Source organism: Sphaeramia orbicularis, chromosome 15 (assembly GCF_902148855.1).
Source record: "Sphaeramia orbicularis chromosome 15, fSphaOr1.1, whole genome shotgun sequence".
Taxonomy (NCBI): Eukaryota; Metazoa; Chordata; class Actinopteri; order Kurtiformes; family Apogonidae; genus Sphaeramia; species Sphaeramia orbicularis.
This window is the reverse complement of record NC_043971.1, coordinates 26377601-26398684: the sequence shown is the minus strand read 5'-3', so window position 1 is coordinate 26398684 and position 21084 is coordinate 26377601. Positions and strand designations below refer to the sequence as shown.

The 21084-nt window shown below is 37.5% G+C and overlaps 2 protein-coding genes across 4 annotated transcripts in view; one reads left to right on the top strand and one right to left on the bottom strand.

Moving 5' to 3' along the window:
- Window positions 1–17034, top strand: part of ppp3r1a (protein phosphatase 3, regulatory subunit B, alpha a) — a 30206-nt gene extending 13172 nt beyond the window's left edge. The window contains exons 1-5 of one of the 3 annotated variants that reach the window (XM_030156926.1): window positions 7150–7276; window positions 7946–8122; window positions 9640–9699; window positions 10474–10658; window positions 14711–17034. In XM_030156926.1, coding sequence (XP_030012786.1) covers window positions 7213–7276; window positions 7946–8122; window positions 9640–9699; window positions 10474–10658; window positions 14711–14758 — 534 coding nt within the window. In that variant the 5' untranslated portion in view covers window positions 7150–7212 and the 3' untranslated portion in view covers window positions 14759–17034. Of the gene's footprint in view, window positions 1–7149; window positions 7286–7945; window positions 8123–9639; window positions 9700–10473; window positions 10659–14710 lie in introns of those variants that run through there. The other 2 variants (XM_030156925.1, XM_030156927.1) reach the window with 2 other exon arrangements.
- Window positions 17035–17096: 62 nt separating this feature from the next.
- Window positions 17097–20971, bottom strand: pno1 (partner of NOB1 homolog). Its single transcript, XM_030156923.1, has 7 exons — window positions 20699–20971; window positions 18883–19029; window positions 18643–18726; window positions 18246–18306; window positions 17950–18067; window positions 17538–17608; window positions 17097–17415 (listed from the first exon to the last, which is right to left on the bottom strand). Exons 1-7 carry the CDS (start codon window positions 20891–20893, stop codon window positions 17348–17350), a joined length of 744 nt encoding a protein of 247 aa, XP_030012783.1. The 5' UTR covers window positions 20894–20971; the 3' UTR covers window positions 17097–17347.
- Between the last annotated feature and the right edge of the window lie 113 nt (window positions 20972–21084).

Genomic DNA, 21084 nt, shown 5'->3' with positions numbered 1-21084 from the left:
TCAGGAGGCACAGTGGGTTGTCCCCTATCCAGAAGGTTGGCTGTTTAATCCTCATAATTCACATGTTAAAGTGTCAGAAGTAACTGAACCCCTTGTTACCACTAGTGGGCTACCACACTGGTCTGTGTGGGGTGGGAGTGGTTCGGGTAGAAAAACTCAATATAAATGGACTGCTGTATAAAAGCATTCCATTTACCATTTGGCCTTAAGTCTAAGACTCAAACTGTAGATTAGAAGTAGACAGAGTAACTGTGACATCACCTATTGGTTGTTCTACTGCTGTTTTGAAGCCAGAAATTTTTATTTTGGCTAATACCTTGTTGCTGTGTTTGGATGTGGGACTCAGCAGCCATCAGGGGTATTACACTTTAAGATATTTCCACATTGGCTTCATTTTGGAATCAATAATAATGGCACCTCACACATTACAGATTATTAAGAGTAATGTACTAGTTTACATAATCTATCAGATGTAAACAAAAGGAGATCAATGTGGTGCAACAACTTACTGTACCAGTGTGAGGAAAAAGAAAAGCAGACGACAAAATGAGTCTGGATATGCAAATGGTTTAGACATGTGGTCAACGCAGGTTCTCCATTCTCGTGCCAACTGGAGGTGATATTTTAACTGTTAGTTTTAACATCTGTCAACAGTAGAGGTAATTTGTGAGCTGACATTTGCCTCAGTGGCTTAAATGTTTACCACTGCTGGGCGACACCACCCTGTTGTGTCCCTCTCATTTTCAGTCATGTCCCACTCATGACGTACAGTAATCATCCAGATAATGAGTCTTAACAGAAAATATTTAACTCGTGTACTAGAAGTTAACTGGATCAATATTAGTCTAAATGATTCTGTTGTATAAGAGGTGTAGACATCATCTAATTGTTATTAACTGGATCAAATCACAAGTATAAACAGGCTTTTTGGTTTTAACTGAGGAGACTACAGCTGAAATCCTACACTGTTTATGAGCTGAAATGTAATGTCAAGTAGAAACATGCAAGCAAGCTGACTGAGAAGTGTTGCCACTCAAATGTTGTGTAATGTCTGTCAGCTCGCAGCAGTAGCTTGTACTAGGTCTTAGGGCTACATGATTAATCGATTTTAAACCAAAATCAGATTTATTAATTTGGATGATTTTTAAAAAAGGGAAATCATCAAATCCATTTCATCTTTCTCATGCCTCCGGGCTGTGCACCTGTGGGCCACCGTAGGCTCTTCCTCCTATCTGTGAGAGCAGTCTTTCACAGAAATCTGTGTAATGGCCACAGACGTTAAATCTGTTAACGAGCCCGCAGTACTTACAGCAATATAAGTAGTGGCTTCACGCACGGATCCCGCAATTGAAATATAGCTGCATGGGGATCACTCACCTTACGTTGTCCCCGATCCGTACTGTACTGTCTTCTTCCAAGGTTGCGGGGTCAGCAGCCTCAGCGGAGGAGCCCAGACAGCCCTCTGCCCAGACACATCCACCAGTTCTGGGGATATTATCCCTCCAGCATGTCCTGGGTCGGTCTCTTCCACGCAAGGATCCCCCAATTTAAATATAACCGCATGGGAATCACTCATGTTACGTGGTCCACGCATGCACAACTGATGCCTGTCACTGACTTACATTGGTATTATTGTGCCAAATTCTACTCCTTGCCGAAAACTGCATCCTCTGCCGCTGCTGCGCGCTCCTGCAGCCGAGAATGCAGTTTTCGGCAAGGAGTAGAATTCAGCACAACAGTTATCACTTCTGGGCCCAGATATCCCTAAAAGGGAAAAAAAAATTTTTTTAAATAATTAATTTATTTCTCTTACTTGCTAAATTTTTCATTCACAAATGTAAGTTCTGTAACACAAAACCAAATATTTATTTTTTGAAACATTTTTTGAACTTTATTTAAAGCTGTTAGATAAATCTGGAACCAAAAAGGCTATAAAAACCATCAGTATTTGCTCTGATGTGGACATTGTATTGTAGTGTATTCCCCCTGGCAAACTTGTTATGTTATTTTCTTGTTGTATACATTGTTTGTGTACTCTACTTAATTCAATAAAGATTTAATGAAGAAAAAAAAAAACTGCTGTGGGCCCATCACGTGATACCATGACAGATTTGAGGTAGGGAGCAGTGGCTTAAATTGTGGGCTGCTCACGAAAACAACATGCTGACTTCTGTTGTCTTTTGTAGTTTTACCCAAAAATTGAAATCGAAATCGAAAATTGAGTTTTTAGAGGAAAAAAATTGTTATTTTATTTTTTGCCAAAATCATGCAGCCCTACTAGCTCTGTCTGATATGAAAAATAAAACTTTATTCCCAACTCACCTCCAGGTCACACTCCATATACTCCAATACATATATGCTTCGCTGATTCTTCTCAGCCATGACTTTATTCACAGGTATTTCATGCATTTTTTTTTTTTTTCATTGCAAAACATAGTACACACAACCAGCTGACAATGACAACGGTCTGCCTCTGTTTATTTTCCACTGAAGTCACATTTGTTTACGCACGTTTTTGTGGAATATCAGTCCGTGGATTAGCCACTCTGAAATCGTAGTGTAAAATGCCAAGTGTGGTCCCATTTCTTAACTGAGTTGGCCGTGGGTGTTGTTACAATTGAAATATTTTTCAAAAAAGCAGTTAAATCTGTTGTTAATATCTGTGAATCTGTAAGAATGACTAGGATTTGAAATCCTCTAGTAGTGCATGAGAGATAATATTAAACTGGCTGCTAGCAGTTAAATGTAAAACTACCTTGATGGATGATTTTAATCAGAAGTTTCTCATGCTGTGTCAGTCTGTAACACACTGTTATTTTCCAATGTGTCCTCTAGACTACACTGACACTCCACCCTCATTGGCTCAGTAAAACCCCATTATGCTAATTGGTGTGGTGTCATATGTCACACTTGTTGTGTGATTACTGAGCTGTGCATGTTACCTTCTCGTGTTTGCCCACCCTCACACCTTATCTTGTGTGTTTGACGTACTATATACAGCAGGCCTTGGCTGCAATTATCACTAACATGCCGACTGAATTTTGCTCTGGATAGAACTCCCTCCCCTTGTTGCCTCAGTTCAGGTTAACAGTGTTAATGCAGTCACATGTCTCCACTAATGTGCAGGGTGAGCTGTCTGAGGGCTGAGCATGCTTAAGAGGACAAATTCATTAATGGCATTTTGGGAACATTGCGTTTCATAATTAAACAAAAATGCAGAGGAAGGCCATAGCAGATTTCACACAGCTGTGCTGGTTTTTTAATGGTTAGCTTGAGCTAGTTCATGACTAAACAGCGTTAAGTAGAACATTTAGTGGGAGATTAGACATTATCCAGAAATGACTTTGTATATAACACCACTTAGAAAAGTACAAATCCAACAACAAACACTGGTACAGTAACAAGGTATTTGTACATTTTAAACAGAGCTACCAAGTTGCATATGATTTAAACTACAATAGAACTAGGCACATCTTTTACCAATGTGATTATTCTCACTTTTGGTGCTTTTAAACTTTAAGTTTGTGTTTATTTTGTCTGCTGTTGTTGATGTAAATTATATTTCACGAAGGAAAAATACTTCTCTCTTTATCTCCAAACTCTGATTTTTATGTAGCCCATTAATCTGCTATCAATGATTTACATCAGTTCAAGATGCATGTTATGATTATGAACACAGCAGTGTGTATGTGATTGTGAGCGCATACATGCATGTGTTTTCATGTACACACCTCATGAACCTTACGAATTCTTTGAATGTACCTCCTTCCTTTGTCTCTGTGTGTGTCTGTGTATACACGTGTGGGCTACTTCGTGGGGCTAACGGGATCCAGTTGCCTAGTAACACAGTTGAGGGTGCATACAGCGATCATGAAAGCGTGTGTGTGTGTGTGTGTGTGTGTTATGCTCTGCAGTGAAGTATATGAGATTATCATAATCATCTCACAGTTACACTGGGTCTCCCTCAGAGCCACTCATTAGCATAACAGTGTGAGAAGCCTCTACAACTGTGCAGCCATCTCACAAAACAGTTTGTCTCGCACACTGTGACTGGACACTTTTCATTTGATTAGTTGGCTATTCCATTTAGATGTATATTTAAAATTGTTGATGTTGTATGCCAGATGTATAATGATGATTTAAGCATTGAGAAAACATAGAAGACACACTTGGTTTATGTCAGAATAAGTGCATCAAAGACACAGTAAGAAAGTTTCCTTTACATATATAAAGTGTTCCTGCAAACAACAACAAATCTCTTTAAAATGGTTTAAGTCGATTTAGGAACACTAGGTAATTTTTGATGTACCGTTTATCTCATTTGAGATTTTAGCCACTAGGGGAGGGTGGTGGGCACTACTTGTAAAGCTTATGATTTTGCCTAGAAGCATGAGTGGTAAAAACAGATGTAATTTCCATAGAGGCTCATTAATTTGGAGCCATAAATCTCCAGTTCTGATCATATTCAGACCATAGCAGTTTTCACTCAGAGCCATATGTTGGATAAGTCAGCTGAACCCGCTGCTCGAGTGAAAGTACTGTATCCTTCATCTGAATCAAGAGCACCGTTTTATTTGGTTCAACTGGGAGCACGTCTGTCTGTGATGCTGGCAGACAGGAACTTGTTGGTTCGACACCGAGAAGGGGACTCAGACTGTGAGAAAGCTGTTGTCCTTGCTAGCATGAATAATACATGTACCTACTCACTTGGCAGCTCTAGACAGCAAGAACGGCTCTGGGCACAGTGTTCAGATGTTCTCTGCTCAGTGATCGCGCCAAAGTTTGTTACGTGCTGTAAATGTCAGAGTGATTTTTCATCTGTACCCTGGTGTATTCCACTGACCTGACTGTGCAGCAATAAAAGCTACTTGAACTGTGACAGGGACGTATTTGAAAGAGTAATATTAACATCCTCTGTTTGGTGAATAGATCTGCTCTGAGGACCTTACATTTTTTCTTTTAAACCATTAGGTTCATTCTTCAAGCCTTAAATAGCATTTTGCTCTTTTGTTGACAACTGCATTTTAATTACAAAATTACCTGCCAATAAAAATGAAAGTGCTAATCCAGTTGTTTGGTGCCTTTGGTTTTACGCCCACTTGCAGAATACAGGCTTTGTGACCACTTAAATAAGTCTGCAGTCACTTATAAGAGAACTTCACTCTTTTGGACATTTCCATCCACCCACCTAGATTAAAAAGAGCAGTGAAGAGATTTGATGTAAACATGGCTCTGAAGCCTCTATCCTGTGGGATAGATGGATTGGACAGGCTAAACCGTTATGGTGCAGGCTGGTATCATCTGCCATGCACAGGAAACAGGAGGCTGCTGATAAGGAAGTGTTTTGTGTCAGAGGACAGCCATGTGTTCAGTTCTGATAACTCACACCTAGTAGACAGAGAAACCCTGTGGCTTAGATCAGCTTGTGTGTGTGTTTGTGTTTCTATACAGATTCAAGCATCAGGAAAACAAGCAGGGGAAACAGTAACCTCTCATTAGGAAAATATCTCATTTATATGTGTAAAGGACATGGAAATGAGATGCAGTATAACAAACATCCATTGTATAATGAAGTGTGAGTGCTTTTTGCTGATGCACAGGATAAAAACCATCTCACCACAGGCCACACTGGCTGTTGCATCACAAAATAGAAAGGTTTGTACTCATTTTAAAAAGCAGAGCAGAATATGTGTACATGTCCTACATATGACTTTACAGTTTTTACATCCCAAGACTTTTCGCAGCTGACCTCACGTACATACCTCCACTGAATGAGGAAGTATGCAAGCTTAACAAATGTTTGTTGACTTAAAGATGATAAAATAACCTCAAGTGTCCTGGGGATCAGCTTTACATCATGAATCATTTACATGCCAGGAACAGTAAATGCACCAGAATGTCTGAGGTTTATTGACTGGCTATAAAGTCTAGATAATGCAGAGTGCACTGGTTATACTCAGTGTTTCAGTCTGAGATCCTCATATGCCTTTTGTATGTATTACAGACTAAGCAGCTTGGCAACTTTACTTCAAAATCCCAACTTTCTTTCTCTTATTCCCTCTCTCTCGTTCACCCTCTCATTCCTCCCCTACTCCTCCGACACGCTCACACTCTGATTACTCATCGAGCTGATGTAGCACAGCGAGTCCGAACCTTGAAACCCGAAATACAGCCCACTCCTGTCTCTCTCTCTCTCTCTCTCTCTGTATCTGCCTTTATCTCTTCACACCATATCATAACAAGCGGAAGGATCTTTGACTTGAAACTATTAACTGGTTTCTGTTGTACTTGTGCTGCTGCAATGTAGAATTATATGTCCTGTTGGAAGAGAAAAACACTTTATTCTCTACCATCATTTTTAACTGAGTATTTTTCAACATGGCAGAAGGAATTTGATTAAAAGCAACATGGAAAAGAAAAAGAGGGACTGTTTCTATCTGTATGTGCATGATTTGGATATGAAAAGTCTGACAGACCAGTAAACGGTTCTTTGTAAATTATACTATAGACAAGTCTCAACAACAGACTTGGACAACAGTAACAATGTTATCTCTTTACCTTTTACATTTTACACATCAACATTTATATTTAATATGTCATTGCATACTTAAAATTCACACAGGTTCTAAATAAAATGAAAAAAGGTCTTTCCATGTGTGATTAGTATCTTATATGAAGTTACTTTTATGACATTTCAGTCACATCTCACCATACAGATTTACAGATTGGAGCCTGTTCTTATGGCTGATGCATCGTCACCATTATGTTTTTATGTGTTTTAGTTTGTATCTTAAATGCACAATACTCTTTGGCTGTACCTCTTGCATCAGACCTTTGTGCAATTATGTTTATATCATAACTCAGACATTTGGCCTTATCTTTTCATGCCTTTTTGCGTTAAGTCACCTTTCAGGTAATGGAGGTCAATAAACCTGATGAAAACTGGAATGAACTGAATTCCTGGCCTCATAAATCCCTTTTGTCCCTACCATCTTTGTCACTTCACCGCTGTTAGTTAAGATTAATAGATAGCCAATGTTATTTAGTATCCCAGATTAAATGTTCAGAGTAGTAGATTGTGGTTGGCTAATGGCGTCAGGTGACCAAGTGTGAATGAGCTTATATATTGTAATTAACAACCGGCTGTTATTGCTTCTGGATTACTCCATGCCATTGTTCTGGGGACAGGGCAGCTAGCTTGGGCTGTTTCTGATGGCAGGAGAACAAACGGTCCAGACTCCAGCTGTAAAAATTACGCCTGTAGACAACAAGGGCTGTAAGTTATATCTGTGTGTTTGCTCTGATATTCTCTCATTTCCTTCTTCTTTTCTGTCTCTTGTTTCTTTGTATACTTTCTTTTACAGTTAGTGTAACAGAGCAGTGGCATGCACTCTGTGTTAGCTGCATTTACTGTTACCGGTCTGTCAACTCGTGTTTTTTTCTTCAATTGTGCTAATTTTTATTCTCTGTGGATGAGAGTGGGACAAAATGTGCTGTGGTTACTGTGGGTCTGCAGCTCAGAGCATTTAGCTTAGTCCAGTACAGGCCGGAAGTGGTGTCCTTGACCTAGTTGCAATTGTGGACACTGTAATTTATGACTACAGTTCATGCAGGTGTTAGCAAGTATATTTATATTTTGTATGAACATTCAAAGGCTTAGTGTACCTGTATGTAAACTACTGTCTACTTCGGAGCATGCGTCTGCAGATGGGACTTGATTTTTATATTTATTTATTTTTTCCATCTTTAAACTCATTCCACACACTTCTTTCTTTCTCGTCCTAGCATTACTCAGCCACGAACCTAAGTTTAGACTTGTCAGGACACAATACATCTGACCGACACACTTGTTTTTGTATGTCATGTTTAAAGTTTAAAGGCTGCAAAAAATTTCACAATGTCTCACTCAGAATCTCTGTATCTTTTTCTTTTTCTCTTTGTTCAGTTGATGCTGATGAGATTAAGAGGCTAGGGAAGAGGTTTAAGAAACTCGACCTAGATAACTCCGGCTCTCTCAGCGTGGAGGAGTTCATGTCGCTGCCGGAGCTGCAACAGAACCCTTTGGTGCAGAGGGTTATTGACATATTTGACACTGACGGGAACGGGGAGGTGGACTTTAAAGGTAGGCTGTGCGCTCAGCTGCTGCAGGGAATTAAAGGCACTTCATTTTACAGCTTACTTCTGGTTTGTGTTAATCTATGGAAGTGTTTAAGGATATTAATCCATCTTAAATTTTAGTACTACATAGTCACTGTGTGTATATATTTAATCTTTGGATTTATTCATATATCTGGTGAAACAATAAAATATTTTTTATGTGGGTTCAGTGACACTAACTGTCTGATATATGCAGTGGAATGCAGTGAAGCTGTCATCTTATTTATTATGTGAGGACAGTATGTTCCGAGTTGATATTTGGCATTTAGGCCTTGACCTTTTAACTCCTCACAAGCATAAATCACATGTACAGTATCCATTTTAAGAAAGACAACATCTACGTTAGACACATAGCCCGACATGATAATATTGGAGTATCAACAAAAATGTATTACCTGAAATTTTTTCCGGTTTTACCAGTTTAATCTGCAACATTAATTTGCATTCATGTTTTCCGACCATGTAAACCAGTAGCACAGAAGTATTCTAATTCACAAAAACAAAATTCATTTACCAATGCAAACATCAGCGTCTTTGCCCAAACATGACAGGGAAGTACCCCTGTCCTTTAAAGATATGTGTTACAACACACAGTCCATGTATTGCTCTCCATGTTCAGAAATGCATCAGTGTCTAGGACCTGTTTGACCAAACCTGTATTACAAGGTTTTAACAGAATTAGACCCATTAGCTTAGCACTGTTCAGGCATGCGATTGTCATGGATTTTTCCTGATTTTCTGACCTGTTGATGTGAACTGTGTGAATTAATCCATCTACATTGTCAGTTGTCAAGTTGTAGCTTCTGCGGACCTCACCTTGACTCATCAGCTGTCTCATGTGAAACAGTCATGGTGAGGACCAGAGGAGCTACAGTTGAGCAACTGAGAAGAGGGGCGGATTTGCGTGGTTCACATGGGTCATGTTGTCAGGTCGGAAAATCCAGAATCTTGGAAAAAATCTTAAGCAACCACATACTTGAATTGGTCACATACACTGAAAAAGGGAATACTTTCATGTCTATATAAAACAGTAAAATATTATGGTACAGATGGAAATATTCATGTTAAATCAATTAAATGCTTAGTTGTTAACTATCAAAATAATTGCCAGCTTATTCTGACTATCATTTAATTGGTTTCAGTTTATTATTAGGGGAAAAAGTCAAAATTCTTTTGATTCTAGCTCATTGCGCTATAATTCTTTCTGTTTTCTTAACTACTCTTTGACAATAAACTGAATATTTTTATTGCAGACCAAATTAGACATTTGGATAAGTCATATTTGGCTTTGAGGACCGCTATTTTTATAGACAAACAACTCATTCATTGACGAGAAAATTAGTCAGTAGATGAATTGACAATGAAAATAATCTCACTGCAGTCCTATTTTGCTTGTGTGCTGTTAAGTTGCTGTCTGTTATGTGATTTGTTGCAAAGGACACATTCACATCACATTTCTCGCTCTCCTCTTTTCTTTCCCAGAGTTCATTGAGGGTGTGTCACAGTTCAGTGTCAAGGGGGACAAAGAACAGAAGCTTCGATGTAAGTACAACTACAGCCGCAGGTCCTTACCCAGTTCATACCCACAACCATGCCTGTGTCTTCTGCTGCTTTGGGACTTAAACCCACTAGGAGTTTGTCTCTGGTGTCCTCCACGGTCTGCTTACCTCACCTTGCCCTAATGCACAACAAAAACACACTTGGGGAAAGAAACAGTAAATGTTAAGCAATAATTTTTGACTCACCCTCTCAGGGCCAGTGAAGTTAAAAAAAAGAAGCCTGAATGCCAAAACTGAGTGTTTGTCCAGTCATAACAAAGCACTTCTCAGACATGCACCTTGTTGCATCAATTTTACATGCTGCTGTCTCGTCTGAATAAGCACCTGGGCCAACTTGTATGTAAAAGTTAAAATGGCGAACAGAACCTGTCACATTTTAAATTGCATGCCCTTATATTTACATGGAGGCTGCAGCAGCACAAGGTTAATGACAGACTTAGTGAATGCAAATCCCACTCACCTCTTAAAATGTTAATGAACATAATACTTGATGTGCTTTATATGCAAGGTACGGGGTTCACACTGGAGTCCTGCGTCATCTTCTTGAAGTTTTTTTCACTATAGTGACTGCCTCACTATGCATTAATCTGCTTATTACAAGGCTGTTTACTGAGTAATTAATCATTTTGTCAAGAATGTAAAAATATTTTTTTTGCTTCAGATAAATAATTGTTTCTTAGATTCTACAGATGAAACTGTGTATAACATCAGCTGTGATTTGATATAAATCTGTTTTGGTCTTTCTCGGCTTTCACAGTTGCTTTCAGGATTTACGACATGGACAAAGATGGCTACATCTCCAACGGGGAGCTCTTCCAGGTGCTGAAGATGATGGTAGGCAACAACCTGAAGGACACGCAGCTCCAGCAGATTGTGGATAAAACCATTATCAATGCAGACAAGGACGGAGACGGCAGGATATCTTTTGAAGAGTTCTGTGCAGTAAGTCGAAGCCTTTATGGTATTCTGGGGAGGTGGCATTACTGCTGATGTAGTTGTGCACTGAAGGCAAATGTCAAAAGGGCAGAAAACTCTTGGCAAACAAAATAGCTTTTTTTTTTTTTTTTGCTTAGGTCTGACAGTATGGGGGTTTTGATTTCATGCTCCCTTTTGAAGTAAAGCACTAAAGATTGTAAATAGATGATGGGAAGTGTAGGGGCACCTAAAGTACATTATATACCACAAAAATATTGATACAAATCAGATAAATGACAGATGAAGCTGAACAGACTGTATATAATGAGTACATCTGTGAAATATATGTGAGTTTGGTAGATGTAATGAAAATTAAATAAACCAAGCAAAGATGTGTACAAAACTAATGCAGTGCTGAAAAATCAAAGCAGTCAAAGCCTTCAAATGTGGAAGTGTGACTGTATCATACATAGAGAAGGGGTGAACGGGTTAATAGATTTCTTTGAATAGATGAATTCTCAGGCTGCAGTTGTAATCACAGAATGACTCTGCTGTTAAACTGCAGTAAATTCACTGTAATATTGAGGAGCTCTCACACCAAGGAAGGGACTCGTGTTGCTGTGTCCCACCAGAATCAAAATGCAGGCCTTTACACCAAGAAAACTTTGGTTTAACTGCTGTAACAGTAACATAAATACCAGAAGTAATTTAAAAACAGCCCGACTGTGAAAAAAGCAGATGAACGTTCCATCTGACTGAGAGGATTAAACGTCTAATGTCTCTAAATTTGTTTTTAAATGCCAGTGGATTCTGCTGGTGCGGCATTTTTAGGAAATTTGATCTAGCAAAGGCTCGCTGGCTGTATAATAAGCCTCACTCAAAGGTCAAAGTCCACCCGTGAACTTTATAAAGATTCAGCAGGATTTTAGTGATCTACAGCTGACACAGAGCCAGAGGGGATGTGAGGAGAGGAGTGATACAGTCCTGTCAAGAGCCAAAGCTGCTGCATTTTTGGATTGATTTTTGCAGCTGATGATGTGACTGTTCTATGGTTCGGTTAAATAAAGAACGGCAGCTGTTTTGAAGGCAAGACAAAATGAATGTACAGTATATAGATGATATTATTATTATTAGGGTTTTTTTATATACCTTGTTCTTACTGATACAGTATATGATTAAAGACAAAAAATAGAATGCAGAGGCTGTGATTTTTTTGGTTTGTTTTTCCAATATGAATCAAATGTCCTGCAGGATGTTATGTGTCCTTGAACTTTATGTAAGTAAGAAGAAATTGAAATCCTGAGGTTTATCTGATTGTAATCAATCAACATCAAGTAGTAAGATGTAGTTAATTTGTTCCTGTCATATAGATTTAGAAAAATGACATGGCTTTAATTACTTCCAAATGATGTTTTAATTTACCCTAAGGCCAAAGAGGTGAGTACAGATAATAATAATAATAATAATAATAATAATAATAATAATAATAATAATAATAATAATAATAATAATAATAACTTTATTTGTATAGCACCTTTAAAAACAAAGTTTACAAAGTGCTTTGACAGAGGGCACAACATCAGGATACACGAAGCAAGTAAAAACACTAAAACAGAAGCAACACAATTAGAGAGATGTATGAACAAGTTAATAATCAAACAGGATCAAATTTAAAAATTAAAATTAAAAATTAAGGCTAAAAAGGGGACAGACATCACATAAAAGCAAGTCCATAAAAATGTGTTTTAAGAAGTGATTTAAAAGATGTTACTGATTCCGCAAGCCTTATCTCCTCGGGCAGGCCGTTCCAAAGTTGAGGGGCCCTGATGGAAAATGTCCGGTCACCTTTTGATTTAAGCCTCGACTTTGGAACAGCCAGGAGCCCTCTGCCCGAGGATCTAAGGCTGCGTGCTGGCTCGTAGTCAACTAGCATTTCTTCTGTATAACTTGGGGCCAGGCCCATTCGAGCTTTAAAAGTGATCAGTAAAATCTTAAAATCAATTCTAAAACATACAGGGAGCCAATGGAGGGATGCAAGGATAGGAGTGATATGATGTTGTCTGTTAAAACAGATGATGAGTTCAGTTACACAAATGCATCATCTTCATCTTCTTTTGGACCTCAGAGGAACCTCCTCACGTAGAGACATTTCCTTAAATGAAAGACATCGGTTCTAACCCTGACAGAGACGTTTGACAGCTCCTCAGCTCTTCAGGGCCTTGAACTAAAGAGACTCTTGTCTTTGTGGGAGTGTATTTTCAGGGTAGTGCAGAAGAACATTAGATCCTGTTTTAACAAAGTGGCGCCGCTCAGACGCTTCAAAGACACAACTGTCTGACACAATTTCAGTCTCGTTCATCGTGAACTGAGCACTGTAGGGTGAGAAATAGCAACAAAGAGAATGTAAAAAGAAGAGAATGGATGTAAAAATAGACATGACCAAAAGGCTCGTTGTAGGAAAACAAACACAGGTATTTTTAGCCCATGTTATATTACTAGAACTCTGTTAACAGAACATTGGGAGCTGTAGTGTTTTTTTCCCATCATTAATTATTCATGTTTCTACATACCTTGCTTATTTCTTGTGACTCTGTAGTGAAACATGTTTGGTTTTGGTTGTGGATGAGCTTGTTGCCGTTAGTGAAATAATGAAAATGAGGGAAATACATTACTGAAATACAAATGGAATTTCGATGAGTGATATTGTAGTTTTACAAACAACTAAAATACATTGTAGTTTTCATTTTATGTCAGTTTATTTCATAGATGAACCAGTATTTTGAGTGGATATTAATTCTTCCAATTTTTTTTTATGTCATGCCTATTTTTAAGCCAACAGATGTCACACATTTATGTTGCCATCTCCCTAAAGTCGTCATTTGGAATTTCTTTATCTACTCCATGTAAAAGTGGCACAATTCATCAAATTGCAATATCAACCTGCAAACATCACAAAAAGCTACAATTTAAAGATCCACTCAGTTTATGGTTATATTTTTGGAAAAAAAAAAAAAAGCAAAACATCACTACTTTTCTTTTTGTTTTTTGATTTAAGATTTTGTTGAGTGGAAGTGAGTAGATAAATATTTCAAAAATTAAAATATTACAGTCATTGGAGAGAGACAAGCAATGTTTTGTTTTTTTTATCATTGAATTATGGTATTTAAAAATAAACTTAAACATAATTTTACAAGTGAAGGAAGTTGCATCTTGTGGTAAAGCTGCTGATCTATCAAACCTAAAATAATCTACAAATGTAAAGAATACACACCTGAAAGTCAGTGTGTAGCTGTCTTTCTCCGCAATCTGTTCAGTTTTGCTGAAAATGTCTCTGCAGCTTCAACACGACCAGACTGTTGTTATTTTCAGCTCTTTTAACATTTTTCAACTCACTCTTGAAGACTGAGGTAAAATGTGCCATAGCAGTGACTGTTTTGGTGATATGTATGGCATGTAATGAGATGCCATCCATTTAACTTTAACACAAAACTAGATGCTACTTAACTATCTTTGCCACAAACTGGAAGTTTCTTGATGCATAAATTGACAAACATCATATGTGTCAGTGGTGTCACATTATAGTCTCATAGTTCTTCCAAAGTTAGGTGTCATGGGGCACAGCAGACAATATAAATTTTTCACTAAAACCATGCAGTCCGACCTAGAATAAAACTAAAACAGACAACAATAAAAACTAAAACACAGCATTTTTGAAAAATAAAATCTAATTTAGCAGTTACAAATGAGTCAAAACTAAACTAAAATTGTTAGCCTCATAGCATAATGGCAAAAAGTTATATGTTTTTCAGGTCATGGCCAATGATGAAAAATGAATCAGCAGTGTTAAGAGAGTAAAGTTACACAGATATCACAATTTGGCAAAAAATATGACATAGGCAATTATGCTATGAGGCTAACGAAATGTTACAACTTCAGTAGTGATAAAGAAACCCTCTTGGTTTAAAAAGCTGCAGGATGAAAGGAATTTATCACAAAATTAAAAAAATAGACGTCTCTATCTCATTTGTTCGCTGTCTTCAGCAGTTAATGCATTCTCTCCTCTTTTCTTCTTATTTCAGGTGGTTGGAGGTCTCGATATACACAAAAAGATGGTGGTGGACGTGTGAGCGCTCCTCTGCTCGCTCCATCCCCGCCCCTTCCTCCTCAACACTCGCTTTCTCCACCATCTCTGAAGATCTGCTCAAGACGTCCGGCAAAACGCTCTCTGTGTAACTCAATGGAAGTATTCTCTCTCTCTCTCTCACTCTGTTTCTCTCGTTCTTTCTCTCTCTCTCTCTCTCTCCGTGAAGCCACTTTTTCTTTCAAAAACCACAGGCCTCGTGAAGCCAACTTTGAAGTGTTATTGAACTGTAAATCCTCTCAATAACCCGGTCGTAGCACTTTAAGAGACTGAAGGACATCTATTTGTCACTTGCAAGAGCATCACTGATTTTGGATGAGGGGGGGAGAAAGTGGGGAAAAGGGGGCGCAGTGAAGAGGCTGGTTGGCTTGTTCATATTTCATCCTTTCTTTTTTTGTTAATTGTTATTTTTGATATTTATTTTTTGTTGTCTTTTATAAAGAAGAAAAAAAACAAGTATATCTGTGGTTGTCTCGTGAGGGGAAGTGTATAGTAAATCAACACTTGACTTACAGTACAACTAGAAAGTAGGGTATGAAGTGCCAACTAGAACATATCCAGAAACCAGTCCAAGTTATTACCCATCATCACCGCTGACAACGACACTTCCAACTGTCACAAACATCAAATACAAAACTAAATTTCACATTTTCTGATGTTTTGGTCCTCCATTCGTTTTCGCTTACACCTGAGCAGTTTGGATTAGACCAGTAACGCTTCCAGTCACACTTAGCAAAGCAATTCATGTTGGTTTCTTTTTGTAATAAGTTTGATAGTTTTATTTATACTTAAAAAACGTGTTTATATTGTTGGAGATTATCCTTGTTTCTTGTCATGGAATTATAGGTAGATAAATTAATGCCAAGAAAATGTCTTTCCAAAATTATTTGTGGCTGCAAACTGTTTACATGGTTTACTCGTGTTGAAGCATTTTGCGTTTTAACAGTGTGCATCCATAAGACAATCTTCAGTGCAAAGATTAGCTCTACACTCTCACTGACAAATGAATTATAGTGGTAAGATTACAATTCCAAACTATTATTTAATGCTAAGAGCAGGGGCTGGATGATGTGGACTTGGCTAAGAAATGGTAAAACGTGAGAATATACAATGTTTGTGCAAGTATTTAGCATTTTAAGAGATTTCTCTGCAGGCAGCGTTTTTTAACCAGTTTGTGTCCGTTCGATAATCAGTGTGTGTTCATCTCCTTTAACAGCAGGACAAGGCTCGGCCTCTGCTTTACATGAGCCTTTCTGAATTCATACCCTTCTCAGTACAGCGCAGGACGGTTTTCTTTAGCACAGCAGGAACACTTAAGATCTTAACACATTGGCATGTTCAGTGTGCAGTGGGATAGACTGTATATTTTTAGTTTTTTTTTTTCTTAACGTGTACATTTCAAAAGTTGGCTTCTTCTCCCGCTTCTTTTTCTGTCTCAATCACCTCATTTTCTCCCCCTCCCTCCCGCTACGACAAATGGGGAGAAAATCATGAATTCAACCAGATTTTAATTTTGAAGGGAAAATGCTTCCTACCCTAAATGGCATTGGGATAGCTTTTTGTTTTGCTTTGGAGGCCGACAGCTGGTGTGAACAGGAGTTTTCAGTCAGAGATGTGAATCTGGAGTGCCCTGTTGTCCCTTATCCCAGAGCTCTGCACGGCTTGGGCCTCCCTGTGCTTGCATGACATGGAAATATATTTTTTGTTGTGCATGTAGATCAATTTTTTGAAATAATCCTCTTGTTTACACATGGATGGTGATGTTAATATATTTAAGAATTTAATGGTATACAATATGGATGTTGCCAAACTTTGGTAAATGTACACATATTATGAGAGGTAATCCAAATGAACTGAACTACATGTAACTTTTTGTATTTTAACCGGGTCAGCGAGATGCTTCTATTCCAGTAAAGTTGCATATCTGATCCTGTCTCAAACTGCCACACACTGTACTCAGCTTAAGGGGAAAAATTTGATGTTTTTTTTTTTTTCTTTCTTTTGTATATAAGTATTTGTTAAATGCAGTTCTGGCTCTCTGTTCTCTGTATAGTTCAGACCGCGCTTTAGTTTGTAAGTGCTACTTTTTTCGGAGGGACTTGGGTTCTTTTTAGTTTGTGTGGGGGATATATGAACGATTTCAGTTTGAGAACCTTTTTTTTTTCCTTTTTCTGCATGCTGCATCTTATGCTGTGGGACTGTTGGAAACTTGATACTGTATGAAAATTAAAATTTAAATAAACTTTGAAATGTTGAAAGTAATTAATTGTCTGATTTCTTCAAAAACCTTATTTCACTCTTAAGCAAACGTGTGTCCAAAAGAATCTTCTGAATGTAACATGGACTCATTTATTAGCAGAGATTTGAAATATTTATTGTATTTACACATTTCTGGATATCTGCACAGCGATTCATGCATGTATTGTGATTCTGCCACATCTCTGGTGTTAACTGGTCCAAAAACACAGATGCCACATGGGTAGTGAGGCACTTAAAGTCTTTTTGTGTTGGCCACCAACAGAGGGACATTAGCCAGTCAGAACACGGCAAAATACACACGGCAGCCAACTGAACTTCAAAATCTCTCAGCGGTCCTGCTGGCCACCACCCTGATGTTACCATAGACCTTTGAAGGTGGACTTCCTGTATGGGTTAAAGGTTTAAAAGGTCATTTCTCACCAGTTCATGTGGATTCAAAGAGTCATGTTGTTCATGGGATGTTAACCAACTTGCTGTTAGAAATAACCTTAAACTGTCATTCTTACCTAAGATTAAGTTACATATTGCTGTCCGGGCCATCTTGATATTCTGGAAAGATCCCAATATGTGAACTTTTCTGTTGAGACAAACAGAACAGTGTCAAAGTAAAAAACCTCTGTAGTAATCACTGCTGCAAGGCCTCACATTTACTGATAAATAATGTGTGTCTGTAATTAACAGCTGTATAATTCAGCAGTAATGACAAAATGACAAACCCAGAGAAAAACACATTACTACTGCTTGGCTTGTACTTTTTTTTTTTTTAAGTTATTTTATTAAGAGTTGAATAGTCTAAACAGTGCTTTACCACACTGAGAAGTAGTGTAGTAAAAACAAAGTGACCACTGCCTGAAACAGTTAAATCATACATAATACACTCTTCCAAATACATGGCTCAGGTATGTACAGTGAACTTACGTGTCTGCTAACACTATGCGGGTCTTTGTGACATTTTCAATGGTGAATTTGGTTTTTCCTCCCTTCCCTGCAATTCTCCCAATGGCTCGGGATAAGTGATCTCCTTTCAGAGGTTTCACTGTGAGGACAGAGAGCAAACACTGTAATCCAAGCACCAGGAGAACAGATCTTGCATTTGCTTTAAGTTCTGCTGTAGACAAAGTATTGATACAGTCTGGAAATAGTTTTGTGTTGGTTGTAAATCATACATCAAATAAAATTGATTCAAAGCACACCGCAAGGCCACATAATCTTACCATCTGTGACATCAAAGCTTTCTAGGAAAAGCTCATCTAATCTGATGAGAGCTAGGGCATCCTGGAGAGAGAAAGGAAGGATCAAAAAACAAACAACTTCTATAACCAACTATCAAACTGAGGCTAATGTTGAAGCCAACACTGTTAGTATTTGACAAACAAGGCTTATGTCAGATAATTATTAATACATGTTGACACTCTAAATTCAGCGCCTTTTTTCTTTACTACAAAAAAAGAGCAAAAATATCATGAAAATAATCAGTCGATCAATATCAGTGTTTTGAAATTTAACAACTACTACTGGTTGTACAAGGTTGTATAGATGCTAAGTGAGGATCCAAATGAAAAACGAAAGAAAAAATGAACAGCACTCTTGTATCTTCATAACTGAACTTACTTCAACCTGGAAACCGAGCACAAAGGCTCTCACAAAATCTGCAGCTTTTGTAAGGGAGCTGATGTCCTGCGTGTCTTTGCATGTCTAAAAACAGAGAGACATATTACATACATACTATACAGGCACCAGTGTAAATGAGGGAAAAACAACAATGGTGGGAACTACTGTAAAAAAAAAAAAAAGTTATTTCACTGTGAACTCTAAAAACAAGACAACTTTTACTTTATGGATGAAACTTACTTTAATTTCAACATTTCTAGTTTTCAGGTTGAATCTGACTTGTAGCTGTAGGTTCTCAACAATAGGAGTAAAAATCTTCAGCCAGTTTTCCTTCAGCGGGGTGTATCTGTGAGCTGGGACCGCAATTTTACGCATCTCATCTGGCCCCTAAAATGGACATGTAGGGTAAGATTATTATTAAAAAATAAAATATCAAACAAATTAAGAAAGCCTTGTTGTATGAGACTTAAAAAGTAATAAAACAAAATATAATGACTTATGATAGATTATGATGTGCTTAATTGTCGATCTCCTCTTCTTGATTCACATGCACTGTTTTGTATTTAATGTGTTGTACTAATTTTAATTTTATATCACTTTATATTCCTATTCTGCTCCATCGTCCCATAGAAGTTTTCTCTAATGAGCAACTATGCTTCTGGTATTTCATATCAACGCTGTACTTTTGTTCAAATATATCTTTGGACCGATCAGTACATGTTTCAAAGTGTACTTTTATTTGTTGTTGTTAATTCTACTTAGGGATGTGAATATCTGACAATCCTAAATTCTAAATGGAGTATTTAATTACTGTGACACTGATTTGCAATTGCACTTTTAATGAGGTGGGTGGATTCCCTAATTTAATTACTGCAGGGTAATTATTAAAATGTATATTTAAGGCTTTAGATATCATTGTGGAAGGCTTAGATACTGAAATGACTTTTTGTTTTAGTTATTTAACAGAAAACTAGGCATTTTTTTGGATAACTTTAATATCTAGAAATATCCCATTGCAACAAACTGCTCATTGATGACATCAACATGTGATCAAATGTGTGATATTGACTTTCACACGAGAGTTTATTTCAAGAAAAAAACAAATGAACATAGCGGCAAAGCAGTTTTTCCTCATTTTAGATATTGCATCCAAATCTTATAAATGCAGTTATTGTGATTAAATGACAGAACATTTGTTTTGAAATGTTATTCAGGGGACTTTGTTATTCAAGCCCAACCAATCCTAAGAGTCACAGCCATAACGTAACAGTTATGTAACGTTTTTAGCGTTATCAGTGTTATTTAGTGGACATAAATGTCCACAAATGTATGTGTTTTGTGGACATTAGCGTCCACAAAATAACACTGCTACATTTTGCTTCAGACTGACTACCAGTAATAGGAAAATAACATCTTGAAATGAATATATCTTACCCCCAATCTCACTTTAATTTGTTTACATTATTCTGAAATTAAGCTCCAGATCTCTAGTTTAATCCATTTGAGCATGATATTCTATGATATTAATTTAGCTCATTTATTGTTTAGGTGCACAGTTCAACAATTAATCCTAAAATAATCCCAATTAAATTGTTTCCCATGGTGGGGTATATGTTCTTTAGTAAGCTTTGTCCACTTAACACCTGTTCTTCAAATCGATTGAAGAAACTATTATACAGATTTACGAATATCATCTTACTAAATATAACACAAATTAAATCTAAATACAAGTGCTGAGGTAATGTCTCAGAACAACCTATTGTTCTGTATTTTACATGTATTGAGTCTTGTCCAGTTGTAATCATAGCGAGAAAAAACATCTGAACACCTACTAAACCCATTAAACATCAATCTATACCTATTCTAAGGTTCCTGCTGAAACAAAACACTTGAGTTTAGGCATTATACTCTAGTGCGCAAGCGCAGAATCAAACGAAATATCTATAGTTATTGATTGTAAGAAAACGTTAAAAGTAACAAACCGGATACGACTGTATGTGTTGGATAACAGTGAGAGGGAAGTTGACATGTGCATACATAAACGAACAATATTTACCCTGAGTTTTTCGCCAGAGATTGGTGGAAACTGCGGCCGCTTGGTCGCCACGGTCTCCGTGTCCATGTCCGCTCCATCTTGTTCACGTTTTCGCTTGTGACTCTTTTTAGACTTAACCGCTGTGAAAGAGTCTGTTTCATCTTTACCCTCCATGGCTGGTGTAGCATCGTAGGTTACATTTTTGTCTGTGTCCATGGCGAATTTTGACTTAAATCGGAATAAAAAGTCAAAACTGTGGCTAGCTCACAGTACGAGGTGCATGTGGATGTCCTCGTGAAACAGAAAGGACCCAAACAACGATTCTGTCGTCGCCTGTAATTTAAGAAACCATTAATATACATATAAAAATTAAAACAGATCAATTTTTTTGCAAAAATTTTGTATAA

Excerpts from the sequence above, each read along its gene's own strand:
- pno1 (XM_030156923.1), bottom strand. The coding sequence starts at position 20,893 with ATGGACACAGACAAAAATGTAACCTACGATGCTACACCAGCCATGGAG. Across the intron at positions 18,727-18,882 it reads CTAGAAATGTTGAAATTAAA|ACATGCAAAGACACGCAGGA; the intron begins GTAAGTTTCATC and ends CTCTGTTTTTAG. Across the intron at positions 18,307-18,642 it reads TGCTCGGTTTCCAGGTTGAA|GATGCCCTAGCTCTCATCAG; the intron begins GTAAGTTCAGTT and ends TTCTCTCTCCAG.